At 38.2% G+C, this 18042-nt stretch overlaps 1 protein-coding gene across 3 annotated transcripts in view; it reads right to left on the bottom strand.

Annotated features, from left to right (window-relative positions):
* tbc1d22a (TBC1 domain family, member 22a) overlaps positions 1-18042 on the bottom strand; it is a 126141-nt gene that overhangs the window by 12716 nt on the left and 95383 nt on the right. For all 3 annotated transcript variants that reach the window (XM_087787833.1, XM_087787834.1, XM_087787832.1), the window contains one exon: positions 5321-5416. In XM_087787833.1, the coding sequence (XP_087643959.1) occupies positions 5321-5416 (96 nt within the window). The remainder of the gene's footprint in view (positions 1-5320; positions 5417-18042) is intronic.

Below are 18042 nucleotides of genomic sequence, written 5' to 3' on the forward strand. Positions count from 1 at the left end.
TAGCATACGGCTACGACAGACAGGGATACACTTGTTTTGAAGTTCCGTGATCTTAAAAGAGCCCTGAATACAACTGAGTCGAGATGAAAAGTTCTTACAATATGTCGCTTTAGCAAAGGTGGTTGAAAGAGATGAGCGGCTGCTGACTGGAACACTCACGTTTGAGTAGCGCTCATAAGTTAGCCTTAGTTCTGTGTATATACTGAACTGCGCTAAGCAGGCGCCGGTAAGACGCGTCGCCAAAGCAACCGAGCCTAGCAAGCTGCGCCGCACAGCTCCAGACAGACAGAGAGTTAAACGACAACGAGACATAGAAGTACAATTTGATCACTTTAAAGAATGTGACACTGATTGGTCGAAGTTCGCATTTAAGGTTGCGCCGGATTGATTAAAGAAATGCTTATTTTACACGATAAGACATTCTAAATTATCCCAAATGTTTCGATATGCATATCGCATGTGCCAATATCGCCAATATTAATATTTGTTTATATATCGTGCAGCTGGAGATACAGATTTTTCTTGTATTTGACATGTAATTGAAATTTGTCATTACTGTCTGTAAACAAAAAGTTTAACTAAAAATCTTATGGGCCGTAATGACATCGTGAGCCCCAGCTTTAAAACATTGACATTGTCGAAGGTTTTAGTTTGTGGACTAGTGACTCAGTTTTGTTTTCAGCTCACTTTATGGTGCGTGGAAAAACTGCATACCTTTTTAAATGTCAGCGCCTGTCCACAGCTGGGTTATTTGTGGATAACACTGTATTGGCAGTTAAGAATGAGGTGAAGTACTGAAGTGAAACCTGAGCGTCAGAACTACTTCAATCACCTTGTTAAGCTTAGTAAGTTATCGTGGTTTCTAGCCGGGGAAACGCAAACCCTGCAAAAACAGCGATCCCTCATTGTAAGCTCTCATGAAGGGAGGGGTTGCATTGACGTCCTTTAGTTGTTGACCTCTACTGACTTACTTGTTCTTTTATTTTCTTATTCAAAAAAATTCTAGCTGTTTTTTTTTTACCTACAGTACCTTGCTTACAAAAGCTCTTTAAAAACTTGTACTCTGACTACGAGTCCAGCCCTGGTGTTCTACAAAATTGGACACTAAGGTCGATTCACATAGAAAACAGGTTGATGCATGCGTAACAGTTTATAAGTAATGTTTATATTTACTTTTATTAAATGTTATTTTATTTTCATTTCTCTGCTGTGTTTACCTGTATACACCTTGACATTCAAGCTTGAAGATAAAAAGACGGAATTCAGCTGGCCTGGCCTCTGCTATATGGTTGGAATATACATTAACGGTGTGTTTCACTGTTTGTGCTAATGCTAATGAATTATTTGAAAAACATCACATGGCCCTTATTCAAAGATGAGGCCCGAACATGAAGTACCTGCATCTCTGACATTATGGGCAGCACTTAGTTTAAAACGTTGAATGGAGAGGATAATATCTATGAATAAGTATGGAAACAAAAGGCTGCTCGATGAAATGATCGCTAATGCTTTCAAGTCAAACATAAATACTTGAAGAGGTTATGTTGCCTTATGCTGAAAGGTATGTGACCTTAAAATTGGTCTTCCAACAAACCAAAACAACCCCAGATAAGTTTTGTTTGTTTCAAAACAAAATCAAATCACAAGTGAAAACCCAACTCTCCTGACTTACTCTCACAATTCAAATTTTAAAGTCTTCCTCTTCAGGATGCAGTAAGTGCCTCATAAGCCCATGTTTTGAAGTTATTACCTGAAAAATCTCGGGAAACGAGAGGTTACGAGAGCAAGCCCATTATGACACAATAATGACAGGCCCTACAAGTATTGGTTAAAAGATTCAAAGGAATTATGAATCCCTAGATATTTCATTTATCCAATAATTAGTGTGTAATAATATAATGGTATTATTATTTGTTTAATGTAATGGATTTAAAAATGGATACATATAAATTCAAGTTTTGATTTAGGAAAAAATGTGTTTCCAACGCATGGAAATACAAATGATTAAAGGATAATCAATTCATTTATCACATTTCAATTATTTTAAACAAAATTGTAACTAAAGTGATGCACAATCATCCTGAGCAGATCAACTTCTGACCAGCATGGAAAAAAAAATCTAAAAAATGACTTTTTCTATTACCGTTCACCTCTAAATGTACACAATACTGTAAGAAATTGCCAAATATTGGATTGCCCTCAAGCCTTGGGGGTGGTGGTGTTGCGGTCTAAGTGACTCATCTATTTGTTTCTCTGCTTCTGATGACTTCCCCTCTGGCTCTATCTGCTCTCCATTTGTCCTCTTGCTTTGACTCATTTAAAAAAAAAAAATCTCTTTCTAAACAAATGGTAACAAGCCTCAACGAAGGTTAGCGAGGTTGTCCAGCGTCCACCCACCGTAATTAAGATATAAAACATCCAATAGGATCCCGGCGAGAGCATTCATTTGAGAAAGGAGGCTGGATGAGTCAGTGAATGTCTCATCTTCAAACATCCAGCAGTGTCTGGCTCAGTGGGTGAATCAGCTTTAATCAACTCGGCTCCTTCTGCGAATTCTCGCAACCTTAAATCTAGAAATGCTATCACTCTTAAAGAGTGCTTACGTTGTGGGAGTCCTGGAAAATGGGCAATGTAAATGTCACGAGTGCACAATATGTAATTTAAGATCCATTTTGAAAGCAGCAAGTGCACCACATTAGCGCTCAGCTCTGTAACACGCTCCATGGCCACGGTTGTAGCCGAGTTGGTACAGAGAGCGATAATGATCCGCCATTTCTCTTACCTGCGATGAAAGTGATTCTTTTAAGATTTGTTATGATGTGCTGCACTTTAATGATCCACTTTAAAGGGATTTTATGTCATTAAGTGGCTGTGCGGTGGGAAGCCACTTTATTTAGTCTCTTTCCGTCTGAGTGGAAAAGCATGCTGATGCTCAATCATTAAAGATTGTGTGGGAACATTTATCAACTCAAAGGTTCGTGTGCGAATGTCAATGAGAATAGATTACAAACTGATTAAATAAAAAAAAATTGTAAAATGTCAGTTAATTGTTGATATGTGTGTGAGATACAGTGAAAATGTGTGAAATGATAACTTGCGATAAAAATGGAATGATAAAGAAATACATAAGCACTCAACATTAAAACATCCACGTTTCCTCAACAATCCTCTCACTCTAGGCTGTCCCAGCTACACTGCTGTGATTAGACAGTGCAACATTGTGGTTGTGTACTTTTTATGATTTACAGACCTAAGTTGTGTGTTTGAATCTGTCGAAAGTGCACACTTATAATATGTTCTATATTATAATAATGTGTGTTTTTTTTGTGTAGTATCCTGTCTTTGTGTGTGTGCGTGTGTCGACTGATGAATTCTATATACTGTACATCTAAAGTGTGTGTAGGTGTGCTTTCTCCTTATTTGTGTGCCCAAGGACTTGTGTGTTATGGAAAGTGTTTTGGGTCTGAATGGACAGACATGTCCTCAGGTTTGGATGAAAACATTCATCCATTCATGCAATCGAGGTCTTCTGCTGCTACACAGTGGAGCTTTTGTCACCATAACTTTTTAAATCAGTGCTTTTGGAGCTCCTTTTAAAAAGGTTTACATCAAGAATGTTGACCTTAAAGCTCAAACAACACAGACAACAATGATACCCAACAAATTTCCCTCTTCACCCCCTCTTTCACACACACAGGAGACTTGTTATATATACATTAACAGAAAGTTTTCAAGCAGAAAGCAACTGTGGGAGTCATCCAGCACCTTCTATTTATGTTACACACATATGAACGCAAGTAAGTTAGTAAGTAAGCTTAATTTGTAATTTTCCTTTATAGACCAGGGTCACAAAGCGCTTAACAAACAAAAACAATATACAGCTAAAATACATGCTAAAAAAACTTGACTCCAAACTATCTTTAAACTTTCTCTTACGTGGAGATTCCTTCCCTGAGCTACTACTACTGGAAGCGCTACACCCTCCAGAAACACCCTCCCAAAATGTTCATCATGTATGCAGGAGTCACTCGTAAACACACTTTGATGTGATAATCTGATCCCCTCTCAGCTCTTTGTATGAGCCTCAGGGTTTCCCCAAGTTAATCTCAAGTTTTTCGAGTTCAGTTCTTGCAATGCATTCCGCTTTGTGATTGTATCTAGTAACATCTTACAACCGTTAAGAACTACATGGACAGCTACAAACAATCCGCTGAATTTTACAACTCAACTATTTCTTGTACGTTTTGAACAAGTAGATTATATCAAACATATCAATATCATAATTATCTTTCAAACATGTCAATAACATTTACAAGTGTCTGACGTGTTCCTGATGAGTTGCTAAAAGTTGCAAGCAGTTGGTCAAACTAATTTGTCACTTTCATGTACCTAGGATGACACTAAAGGGAACATCAAATGTAATATTCTTAGATTTAGCCGCTTGAGAAGGTGTCAAGGTCAGGCTTGGGGGTCGAATTTTATTCCACCAAGTCATGGTCTGCAAGAGCTTTGAATCCCAATTCAATACAATTTTAACATTCCACTAAAATATCCAAATAATTTGTAAATTATTTAAAACTTAAATTCTTGGATGTATGTGTTGGCCTGTAACTTTGATAGTGTTTAATATGCCAGGCCCTTACGTGATAAAGTTTGACAACCCCTTCATTAGAGCATACACTTTTTACAGCTGGTTCAATCAGTTTTTCTTGGTAGTTGCTGCTTAAGTCATCATCATTATTACTATATTTTTTCTCTGAACTTTCATGGGAGTGTAGTAAAACATCTGGGTTTTAGCAGATAAAAATGATTAAAAAAGTGTAATTTGTCTGTGCTGTGTGTTTCAGAGACTACCTTTGCCTCTGAGCTCCACTATCTGGGGATCCAAATGAAAAGAAGCAGCCTTCTTTGCTGCTTATTAAATACAGCTGCTAAAGTGCACAGTGACACTGAATGGACAGGAAGCAAATATGACGAAAGAAAAGTCAGATTACATAACAAAAAGACAAAAGGGAAAAGGTGGCGAGAGCAGCCAAAAACGATGTTTGCACGCCACAATGTTGGAGTGTGTTGTTAAGGCGCCAGGTCCCCTGGCGAGCTTGGCAAGCAAAGTCACCTTCTGGCAGCTGCCTACTGTCATCTACTAATGCACTCACAGCGACTTCTGAACCTCACAGTTAATGACCGGGCGATGTAATGGAGAGGGATGTAGGCCATGAAGAAACTCTGTCTAATTGACTTTCTTACAATTGCTTCTCGCACCAGCTGTTGGTTGCAACCTTTCTGAAGGCTAACAGCGCCCCCAGTGTTAAGAACTCACCTGGAAATCTTTCTCTTCAAGGATCTCTTTCCTCCATCTCACCAGGAAGGCCGCACACACATAGAGATGGAAGTGAGAGAAACCCTCTGGCTCCGCCTGGAGAGAAGAGAAAGTGAGAAACTTCAGTCTCCTGACTTATTTCAATTCTTTTAGTGCCGTCAGTCCAGGAAAAAAAAAGAGAATCAACAAGCAACTGCAACCTTTGATCTCACAATTATTATAAACATCCACCATTTAAAAGAGTTCATCATCTTTTTTCACTGTAACTCGGACTGAAGAATAATCAATCTTCTTTTGAATATGCTCACACAACCAACTTACCACACATTCTAAGAAAATACTGTTGTGCTGACTTTCTTTTTGACTTCATGTTACAATAAAAACGTTTGTGTGTTGCACGTGTGTTGGTGATTGTGGGTTTCTTTTTCCGATTATTGTTTTCAAGCAAGTTTTTAATTAACCTTTAATTTTATATTAATACTAAAAAGTCTCAAAATAAGTAAGTTGCCCTAATTGGTTGACATTGGTTTAATGCAGCAAATAACTTCCCGTCTCTTATCCATTTTCTTATGTCAGGTCAAACTATGACCTACTTTACAACAAACCAAAACATATAATTAAATAAAAAACAGATATCAATAAACAGAACCTTCACTGGGCCTTTAAATCGTATTCCCGAGCATGCCTTGTACAAAGAGATTGCAAAGTGCAGTTTCGTCTTACACTGATAAGCAGGACCGTTGGACAAGTACCTCTAGGTGGCTGTAATCAGCATTTCAACAAAGATAACCATTAATGGTGCAAACAAAGTGTTTTTGGTGGTACGATTTGACACATTACTTGATTACCTGACCAGGGAATGTATTGTGATTCTGTAACTTATGAATTGGAAAAATATTCCATATTTCAACATTATACAATTTGTATTAAAGCAAAAAAAATGAACCCCTAAAATGATTCAAAACAAACTTAAGTGAAAGGTTGCAACATCTGAAGTATAGCAAAGCATATTTTTTAAAATGAGATCATACATCATATAAACTATGACTCCTTAGACTATTAAGGAGAATACAGCTTAACTGGAATGTCTTTAACATCACAAACATATTGACAACCCAGTAATGAGAAGAACATTGATAGAATAGAGCCAAGAAAACATACACCACGTTCTCCATTTTACTCATTCTACACCACAGTCCATCACAGTGGAGAATAATTGCCCAGCAAAGCAATAGCAGCTATTTGGAACTCCACAACCCTTAAGTGAGGTTTAGAGACAATATCTGCAGTGAGCAATGAATGAAAATGCTTAATTGTGTTTCCTCTTGTTAGAATTCAGAAATTAAGCAACAAATGTCCTTCTGTTCTCTTTGTTTGCTGACAAAAACTAGACTAGTTTTCAGTGTGTTAATAGGCTCAGAGATGATAATTATGATAGAAACACATTTTGTTAACTAAAGGCCTTAAATAAAATGATTTTATTAATAAAGTACAAAACTTCTGACAAACTTTTCATCTCACATGCAGACAGATTTTATCAATTCATTATGCCAATGGACACTGATGATAAAAGTGAATTAGTTAAAAGTATTAAACCCAACTTTGACTCACCTGGGTCAGATTAAACAGATGACTGAACACTTTTGGTTACCAGCCTAAACTTCCGACCACAGGTGAGGTTGAAAATGTAAATTCTGAGGTCAAATCCTCACCTCATTTAGGCTCACTTCTGGAAAGAGATCCAAATATACATGAAATATACTCCTGGGTGGGCCATTCCACTTTTTCTACTCGAAAATCCAGCCTTTAAGGATTTGAGACCTCATTAGGTATGACCTCCTGCCTTTCCCCAGGAATCACCAAAGCATAACATTTGACTCCTCAATTCATTTTTTTTTCTACCGGTCACCATGTGACAAACAGGCTGCTATGTGGAAATTGCTCAGAGACGGCAGTTGCATTTATTTCACCTTGGCTTAAGTTCTAAAAGAAGCTATTGAGGCTTCAGAAGAGACTGTGAGGCTGCCGAATGGACAATGACACTTTATGCAATCAGAATCAAAAGTACTTAAAAAATTGAACATTAGTTATTGCATGTTTAAATATTTAACGTGAGAGTTTGTTTCATGATGCACTGATATGAGCTGTGAAGTGAGTCGTACATTGGAAGGTGCTTGGCTTGTTTGTCTTAGTCTGCTGCTCCAGTGCAAATACCGCGAGCAAACACACACTCTCCCTCCAGCACTCACTGTTGAGTGACTGACATCTGGCGCGCTCATCGGTCCAGACAGATATTTAATTCTCTCTCTATTGCAGGTGTGTCATAGGAGCACCAATCTATGTTCCTTCAATTCTCGCTCCATTTATGTGTTGTGCCTTAAAAATGTATTTCAAACAATCCTCTCCCTTCATCTATTTAAAGTTTGACAAATAAGACTAATCAAAAACACATCCAGCTAACAAGCTATCTAGTTTAGTTTAGTTTATTTATTTAAAAGGACAATGAGCGGTTATATTAAAAAGATGGCTGCACCAGATTTAGCACAATGCTACTTTCCATCTGTAGTCCTCAATAAAGATGCAGACAGTTTACATACTACATCAACAAACAAATACATAAAGCAAAAACCCAATAATACAAAAACACAGTACAATCTAATAAAGTGCATTGTGTTTGTTCACAGCAAAATGTTAAGTGCAGAAGTAGATAAAGTGTGACAGTTTAGTTTGAGTTTTAAGTTCATCATTCACAGTGTGGCAGCTATCAGATGGTACCCGCTAGTGTAGCCAGCTGATGGCATAAATACCCAGTTGCTACTGTAAGTGCGAACAAGATAACAAAATTACACCGATTCTTTGGTAATCCAGTCTTTCTCTATCTTGATGTTGATGTTCAAAAGACAGTTGCTATGGTGACCATGTATAGAAATAAACTCCCCTGCCAGTTCTCGATGTCTTTCGCATGGCAGACGACTGAATTCCACTGATGGAAATCTAGCGGAAGATATAATAACACACAATTTCAATTCTGTTTAGAATAATGTGCCTGAAATGAATTAACGCAACTAGAAATAAAATACACAACATTTAAATGGGGTGAAGGAAACTGTAATTGACATGAATTGATTGAAGCTACTGTTGTCTTATTGCTAGACTTCTTTGTGGAGACATCTTGTATGTGACAAGATAATAGAATAGTTCAGACAGTCAGTTTAACATTCATGGGGATAACGAAAGAGAGGCTTTGTGTAAAAGACAAGAGGAAGTTGTGGCAGAGAAGAAGGTGGTCCAACTATCAGAGTCATGTGAAGTTAGAAGGAACACTTGGTGAGGAGAGACAGTGTAAAAGAATGACATAATGGAGGAGGAGGAGAAAGAGGTGTAGGATGATGGATTGATAAACAAAGTTAAGCATTATTTTCCATATGATTTGTATCACATGGAAAAGTGACATACTTGAAAACAGACTAGAGTGGTGCAAATATTGTGTTTAATGGACATCTGTTAGACCTGAATCGATTCAGCTATCCACTTTAAAGCTTGACTAATGTTTAATCTAAATAGTCAGATGAAGGAGCGCCTCCATGTGCATAGGTGCTGCAATATGTCAGCTGTCATGTTACCTTATCGTCTCTGCTGCTCATCAGCGTCCTCGTCAACATGATGTGCAAAATAAAGTTTGTCACCCCAGTCAAGGTGACTCCGTCAAACTTCTCCTACCGGATCATTATGCCTGGTCTTCCACTTCCTTTGTGTCATGGTGGCCATATTGGAGGAGACAGGCAAGACACTGACTGACAAGAAATGCTAATCAAAGGACGTGCGATGGAGAGGGAGGAGGGGAGTGATGAGGAAACTCAATGGCCCCTTTATGATGTTCACAGTTGTAATTGCAAACATTGACGTAGATTCTTCAAAGGTTTCTCTAACACAGGTCCTGATCTCTTTGCCTGCACACACACACACTTTTGCCCCAGAATAAAAACACATGGTGCTGCTTTGTGTTGGAATCCAGCACATCCGAAGAATCCTACTCCATTTTTAGCAATCAATGCAAGGTCCCGCGTTAAAAGTTTGACTTTTATAACCATCGCAATTTGAAAAAGTCTCAAGCTGAAGCTTCTAAATCAATCAAAAAATGAATAGTCAAGGTCATGGTCTAACAAAATAACATAAAAAAAACATTTATATATATATATATTTCAATAGAAAACGTAAACTTGATCAATTGGCTATTTTATTCAAGCTTCGTCTGAGAAAGCAAACAATGGAACTTGTCGAATGAGAGCTTGGAGTGTTTTGAGCTGATGAGCCATTAATCATTCATATCAGAGAATTACGTTGCGGCCCTTATACAATTATGTTACGGGTCGACTCGGCCCCTAGGCCTTCATCATGCCTGCTTGGTAGTCGCGTACACATGAATAATACAAATAATATCAGTCTTCTGCGGAGAGACACACTATGTTGTGTTCTGTGACAAACAAATTATTTCTGTGGTGTTTTGCATTTTCTGCTGAGTTGTTTTTCTTTACATTGATGTTGCGACCAGACACTGCAGTTTATTCTCTTGAATGATAGTGGAGCGTACAGACACCAGCTGGCTTTATTCCAGTGAAATACCATCCACAGTAGTCGCTAGCCAGTGGAGATGCTTCTGTTTAAAAAAACACTAGCTCATAAAACGTGAGTATAAATATATATCAAATTTTCAATGAATCCTAAAGTTACAAACACAAAAAGATATTGCCACTTTCCTGGCTCTGGACTGTACATTCACACTATCATAAAATGATCATTGACTTGTCATTTTTTTCATGTTTGTTCAGCATCCAAAATTGTTGAAAATATGCTAAAAATATATAGATTTTTAATTCATGACAATTGTTGCGAATACTGTCTACAGTAACGTCGACAAAAGACATTGTCAGGCCTTTGCAGATATAAGGAAAACCTTTTAATGGCTCCAACATATTCTGAATGGATATTATTGAGTAAATAAAAATCATGCTAAATGTATCATCATTAACTGATGACTGGTGTGAATGCAAGAACGTCAATGCAGCACAATACAACTTCACAAATCCAGAGTAAACAAACTGCTGTATCAGCTGTCCAAGTCTGTTGCTCTTCTTGAAGACACACATGACTCACGGCTGACGGGAAACTCTGCTCCGGACAAGGTGTCCTGGTGGTCGAGTGATGTGGTCTGATACTTGAACTGATGACATGATTACGAGACATATACTTTAAAAGCAAATCTAGCAAACAGGTAAAAGGAAACAGCAAATATTCTGCTATTCACAACACCCAATATATACAGTTTAGTTCAATGATTGGTTGTGTTTATTTAAGAATGACAATGTGGTTGTCAAACCAACAACACAGCACTTTAGGTTTGGATTTAAGTCCATGTGACAAATCCCCAGCCACTGTCTGGGTATTATTGGATCTAGAAGCTGCATTTGACGGACAGTTATTTTGACAGGAAGCAGAGTTAGAAGAGGCAGAGAGGACGATAATGAGGTTGTCATTTCAAGTGAAAAGATCACAAACGAGTACATCAGCTCATGCAGAAAGTTTGATATAGTTGAGGCCAGATGGACGCATAGACAGGAAAGACTTTTTCTGGAGATACCAGAAGAAAAAAAACAAGGAGGTTCATGGATAGAGTAAATGAGCAACTGATGGCAAACTAAGAAGGTATACAGTATATCAATAGATATCAATATATATTCCATTGACAATCCGGAAAGTATCAGTGGCGCACCTTAAAGTGATAGTTCACCCCAAATTCAAACTAATTTTCTAATCACCCTCATGTTGACTAAGGGTTGAAATTATTTTCACAGTAATTTGTTTCTTTTTAGAGTTTTAGGTAAAAATGCATGTCCATTTGAATAAAAACACCCAGGGGTCTTCGTCTGTATTTCTGTCCAAAAAAAAGCTTAAAAACAACCACATACCTCCATGGTGCTAGTCTGTTATGTCCATCAACCATGTGGAAGCCTCGATGAGCAGAATTGTTACGGAAATAATGATACAAGTCTATATTTTATGATCGTTTGTGGCAGGCGGACTAACAGGCAATATAAACCTCAAGTAATAGTAGTATTCTAGGTAAATATCACGAGCGCTCTCAAAAAGAATACTAATTAGAAGTCTACTGTCTTCACTGGAAGCACTCACAATAAAAGTCAATATTTTCCCGGAGTACTTCTTGGGTACTTTAATAATCCCGGCCCTTAGTCAACATGAGAGCGAGTCATGAGACATCCAACCTTTAAAAGATCCTAGGATAGTCACAAGGGTCAATTTAGGTGCTGCCCCCTCTTCAGCGTCTTACTCTGGTTACAGAATAAAAATGTTGATCTATATCTCACACACTCTGTTTTATAAGTAAACCCTTCTTTAAAGTGTATCAGGTTGCCGCTTTTTACCTTAATGTTCAGTAACTTGTTAGAATCCTGGCCCTTATTAATACATTTGCATTCTTTTTCCATTCTTCTTCTGATGATTCCTCATTAAGGTTAGTTCATGCATTGTTAGTTCTTGCATTAACATCAGGTCTATATTAATGTATTAATGACCTTTCGTGGAGCTCTTCTGTGAAGGTTGCTGCCTGCTGTCTGCTGCAGCTAATCTGAGACTAGAGTGATTGCACAGCGTGGGAAAAAATGGTTAAATCTAAATCCAACCAAAGGAGGAGAGCTCTGACAGTGAGTCAAAACGGGAATTATTGAACGAAACCCTGATGGCGATGAAAGAAGAGCTGAAGAGGACAACGCAAAGAAAGATCTGCTTTTAAAAATTTTGGGAAAAGAATCAAGGAGTTGGACCATTAGGGAAAAATCTACGAAGTAATTGTGACTGGACTAAAAATCCGGCCTCCAAGTTACACAAGAGCTGCAGCCGCAGCTACAGAGCCTGATGACTCTGAGATCAAATCTGTGGAGATGCAAGTGTCCGAGTTCCTGAATGGAAGAGGCATCAATCTGGATTTCAACAACGTTGAAGTATAGTAGTAGTTTCCTCTCATCCAGAAAGAGAGAGTCTGGTATCCGAGCTGTTGTGCTGAGATTCACCAACAGAAAATACAAGTCTGCATTACTTAAGCAGGGACGAAAGCTCGAAGGTTCTGATGTTTATATCAATGAGAGAATAGTGTGGAGCTTTATATACATCAACATGTGAAACATACCTTATCTGACCTGAATGAAGGAATTGATCCAGATAATCACTTCTATTATAACAAGTCTGAGAAATGCCACCACTACACTAAAGAACAATTCAACGCCAGCATTGACATGGATGGGAAACTATTTTTAATTCACTTTAATAGAAGGAGTCTATACACCAACTTCAAACCAAACAAAGGTGGAGGAGGAGTGGCCCTATTCATCTACAATACCATCAAGTATGATACTTTAGAAAGCATGTCAAAAGATCTTTTATGACAGAGAAAATAAACAGAATCTCAGAGGAAATATGAATTTAACACGAAAGAGGACTACTTTAAAATTTCCATATCGGTCACACGTGTTAAACAATGGAATGTACTAGAAAAAGATGTCAAACATTCAGCAACACTTAATGTCTTCAAGAAAAAGTTTAAAAATTCAACCATTGACCGGTACAGAATGATACATGATGGATGATAAAGGTCAGAGAAGATAATCAGACATGGTGTTGAGACAGCATGGGAGGATGAAGAACATTCTGTAACTAAACAATAAGTTGGGCCTGAGAAATCGGAGATAGTTGTTACATCACGAAAGTCAAGATAAACTGGGTTCTGATAGACTGTGACACTACTGTGTGAGAAGTGACCGTCTCAGAGTCCTGTAAATCCATACACTAGGGACAATCTATAAGTTCACAATGGAGTTACTAAATTGGTGACTTTGTGACATCTACGGTTTTAACATATTATTTCAAAGTGTCATAAGTATTAACAATCTGCTATGCCAAAGTGAAATAAGCACAAGTACTTATACGATTATGATTTCATTCTGAGGGTAATGAGGTCTAGGACTAGATAAGCTTCTGCTTCTCCCGCTTTTTCCTTTTGGGACATGCATGTAATATGTGAACTACGATGAAGTGTGACGTTGATGATTTAAACTGACTTGCCCGAAATAAACAATATTCATTCATTCATTCATTCATTCAATGTGTTGATATTTCATGTTTATTTACTCCTGCTTTTGTTTTTGCTTCAGTGAATGCGTGCCATTTTAATAAGTAATGTTAAAGTAAAGTTAACGTTATATGGTTTAATATCTATTCAAGGATGATTAATTTGCACGGTCAAAGTTTATCCTTGTGTGTCACGTGATGTGGGATATCTATCCAGGATGTCCCTCTATTTCTAACACCGTTCAGCCTTGCATAGGGCCAAAACACATCATCTGTCTTGTCTCTCTGTTCAAATGATCTAAAGAAAATGGTGTAATATTCTTTAAAAGGAAAAATGCAATTAGGATTAAAAAAAAAAAAACACAGATGAAGTTGTAGCAGCGGCAGGGTAGTAGATTTACATAGCTTCAATATTCAAATCTAGATTGCCATAGCAACGCAGACTACTTACGCATTCACTCCGTTAATGGTAGAATTTCATGACAGGGTTGAATCCATTTAAACACATATTATATGACAGCAATAATTCAAACACACACTAGGGCAAAGAAAACAAAAGAAATCGGCCCAGAACCTAAGACGTTACGGTATCCCTCTTAACAGGCATGTTAATGCTGCCATACTGAGCTACTTGCTAATTTCATGCTCTGTGCAACAGGGATAATTTGGTCCCTTGTCTGCCTGCTGAGGATAGATGTGTGTGTGTGCAAGGTTCCTTTTCATTTTCTATCAATTTCCTTGTTTGCGGGAGATCAATAGTGACAGAGATTACAAGAGTGAAAAAGGCAATACAAAGAAGCAACAGCAAGGAGAATTAGGCTACAAATTTCCTGCGATGGTGATTTCAGGGAAGGATTGTATATAAAAAGGAAATAAGAAAGGGGCTGGAAGAGGGAAAGAAAAAATGACAAAGACAATGGAGAAAGCTCGACAGCAGATGGCCACACCGCAGAAAGAAGTTCACAGCAGAGAATGAACAAAACTACAGTGCACCGATTCTTTGACGACAAAGAGTCTATTGAAATGACTTGAATGCATTTTTAAACGTATGTTTGTCATTTTGAAAAGAAAACAAAAAATAACAGAAAGTAACAAACGGAACCACCATACATTTAGATAGACTATTCAAAGTATACAGTGGCAAAAAATTGAATCCAGGCTTTCATCCACAGTTACGCGAGGGTCTGGACTGGATCCCACTTGTCACGCTCATCGTTGGCATCCTTTTCTGTGTCTGTCATCACAGCATACGGCACTAGAAGTCCTTTTGAGACATTGTGGCCCAAGCATTTACTCCCAGATGGTATCACTGTTGTATTTCAACAGTGCTTTGAATATGAGTGACCCAGCGTAGACTAGAGATGTTGTGAAAGGAACCACAATGAGAATTTCAGAGAACACAAAGATGCATTTAAGATAAACCAAATTGAGAATTCTAGTGTGGTCCGACCATAGAAAAAAATCAAATATTCGTTAGGCATTTCATTTCAGTAGGTAGAGCATTCCATATGATTTACTCCCTTTTTTAATTCTTGATATTATCCATTTCTTCAGTGAATCATGTAACATATAAAGTGTATCATGTATCATGTGTATCAGCCTTTTTTTTTACGTTTTCAAACGCATCCTCTGAGTAGAATTTGATATTTATAACTTATAATTAATTTTAATATAATGATTAATGAATAAATTATGATGAATAGCAAATGGCTTTGGTTTTCCACTAGTACTCAGCTTTGGTCTAGTTCTGTAGGCTGATAATATTTCACCGGCCCCTTAGACTCCCAGGTTTTCCTCTACTAATATTTTGAAAAATCCCAGCTGGATTTGGATTTTTCCACTTTCTCAGGGACCTTAACAATTCTTAGACAGTTTCTTCTTTGTTGGAAGTCGTTTGTGACTCTCTGCTCTTCTTGCAGTGTTCAATTTCTTGTCATGGGTGTTTCTCGAACCCCTGTCTTAGTCAGGGTCCACAATCCTTTTCTTTAGAATAACTGTATATTCCTGTCATTTCATTTCAGTTAAGCTACTTCTTCTCTCTGATCTTCCATCTTCTCCATCACAGGTGCCATTTCCTCATCTTTCACGTTAAACTTTTCCTGGAGCACAACTATATTTTATTCATCTGACCCAAGTCTCTACTGAGCTCCTCCATCATTAATGTGGTTACATTAATATAGGCTGCTCTAGGGTTACCAGCGTTATCTTAATAAGTTGAACTAGCTTTGTTAGCGTTTTTGCTGCAAATCCTGCTAGCATTAAGGGCCGGTGAGTCCAAAATGTTCTTTCCTGGCATGATTAGCATAGAGAGTTGTATCTTTTTACCCAACAAACAAAAACAAAATGATACCACACTTGTGGGTTTCTTGAATGGAACATTTTTTCAGGGACTCTGTGAGCTGCTGTGCCAGCCAAAAGGGGGTTTGTTGGGTAGCGCAGGTAGATGACCTGAGCAGATGGCAGCACTGTAGAAAGACTTCCACCACAGAGACAATCAGCTCTCAGGTTAAATCAACCCTGGCTGGACACTCACACACACATCTACACAAGCTTGGCAAAAAAGGGCAAAGGATCTCTGTTCATCCATAGAAGATATTTAATGGGTCCTGTTGAGTTCAGAGCCTATTAAACCAAGATTGAATCCCAGTGGATCACCAAAGTAAGCATTTTTAAGTACAAGTGTCTGAGAATGTCCTAAAGGTAACACATATGATGGATCTATGGGTATGCATGTATAAAAATAATTCAACATTCAAACAAACAAATGAGTTAGAGATATTTGAAATAAACAGAGATACTTTTAACTAGTTTTCCTGTTCCTCCTGAGTAATGTCAACAAAGAGGCACGCAGAGAGTAACAAATTTGATTACATTTACATTTACAATTACATTTAATGTAATTGGCCCCTGGGTTACCAATATGGTGAACCTCTCCCTTTCCACAGGGGTTTTTCCCAATGCATTTAAACATGCCATTGTGGACCCTCTGCTCAAAAAAAACAGGCTTAGACCCAACTGACCTCAGTAATTTTAGGCCTATTTCTAAGCTCCCTTTCTTGTCCAAGATCTTGGAGAAGGTGGTGTCTGAGCAGCTGTCATTGTTCCTGGATCAGAGCGACATACATGAGAAGTTTCAGTCTAAACATCACTCTATGGAGACAGCTTTATTGAAAGTGTCCAGTGACATCATGATGTCGGCTGACTCGGGTAAATTCACTGTTCTGGTTCTCTTGGATCTGTCCTCAGCCTTTGACACAGTTGATAACCAGATCCTGCTAAGTAGACTGAGGGATGAAGTGGGACTGTCTGGGTCTGTGTTAGAATGGTTCTCATCTTACTTTTCTGGGCGCAGTTTCAGTGTATCTGCCAATCAAATGAGGTCTGAATCGACAGATCTGTTGTGTGGAGTCCCTCAAGGTTCTGTTCTGGGTCCTTTATTGTTTTTGATGTACTTGATTCCCCTCGGTAAAATCATTCAGAGATTTCCAGATGTTTCTTATCACATTTTTGCTGATGACATCCAGCTCTACTGCTCTTTTGATCCAACTGAGCCCCAGAGGCTGAACAGCTTAGTCAATTGTTTGCTAGAAATCAAACAATGGCTGAGTGAAAACACTCTACAGCTAAATGTGGACAAAACTGAAACACTGGTGATTGCTCCTGATGATAAGGTTCCAGGGTTGAGTCAGTACTTGGGTGACTTAGGTCAGTCTGTCAAACTGAGCCTGAGAAACCTGGGTGTTGTATTTGATAAAGACATGTCTCTTGTTCAACACTGCAGAAAACTGACCAGAAACTGTTTCCTTCAACTGAGAAAAATCTCTAAACTTAGGAAAATGTTGTCGGAACATGATCTGGAGCTTGTAATCCATGCGTTTGTTTTTTCTCGTCTGGACTATTGTAACAGTTTATGTTCTTGTCTTAACAAGAAGAAGAAGGAGCTGTCTCACCTGCAGTTGATTCAGAACTCTGCAGCGAGAATTCTGACCCGCTCAAGTAGAATAACTCACATTTCTCCAATCCTTAAAACTTTCACTGGCTTCCAGTTTCTTTCAGGAAAAAAAACCTTTAAAATTCTGGTTCTTACTTTCAGAGCTATTCATGGTCAGGCTCCTCCTTACATCAGTGATCTGATCCAGCCTTACACCCCAGCTCGGGCTCTGAGGTCTGTGGATCAGAATCTACTTATGGTTCCACGCACACGGCTCAGGACCAGAGGAGAGAAATCTTTTCAGGCTGTTGCTCCTAAGCTTTGGAACGATCTTCCTTTCTCTTTGCGCTTGATGGAGTCTACTGACTCCTTTAAGAAACATCTTAAGACGTTTCTATTTGTTCAGGCTTTTCCTTGATTTTGTGGAACTCCTGTGTTGTTCTCAGTATTATCTTGAACTTTAAAGTATATACTTTTTTGAGTATTGTTTTGATTGTTTAAGCGCTTTGTGACCCTGGTCTCGAAAAGCGCTATATAAATAAATAGTACTTACTTACTTACAACCAAGAACGCTGTATTAATATCTCAGTTGTAACACTTAAGTTAATAAATGATGATCGCCTTGAGGAGAGGCATAGGCAGAACAACTGCA

This window comes from Callionymus lyra, chromosome 3, assembly GCF_982586985.1.
Source record: "Callionymus lyra chromosome 3, fCalLyr1.hap1.1, whole genome shotgun sequence".
In the NCBI taxonomy this organism is placed as follows: Eukaryota; Metazoa; Chordata; class Actinopteri; order Syngnathiformes; family Callionymidae; genus Callionymus; species Callionymus lyra.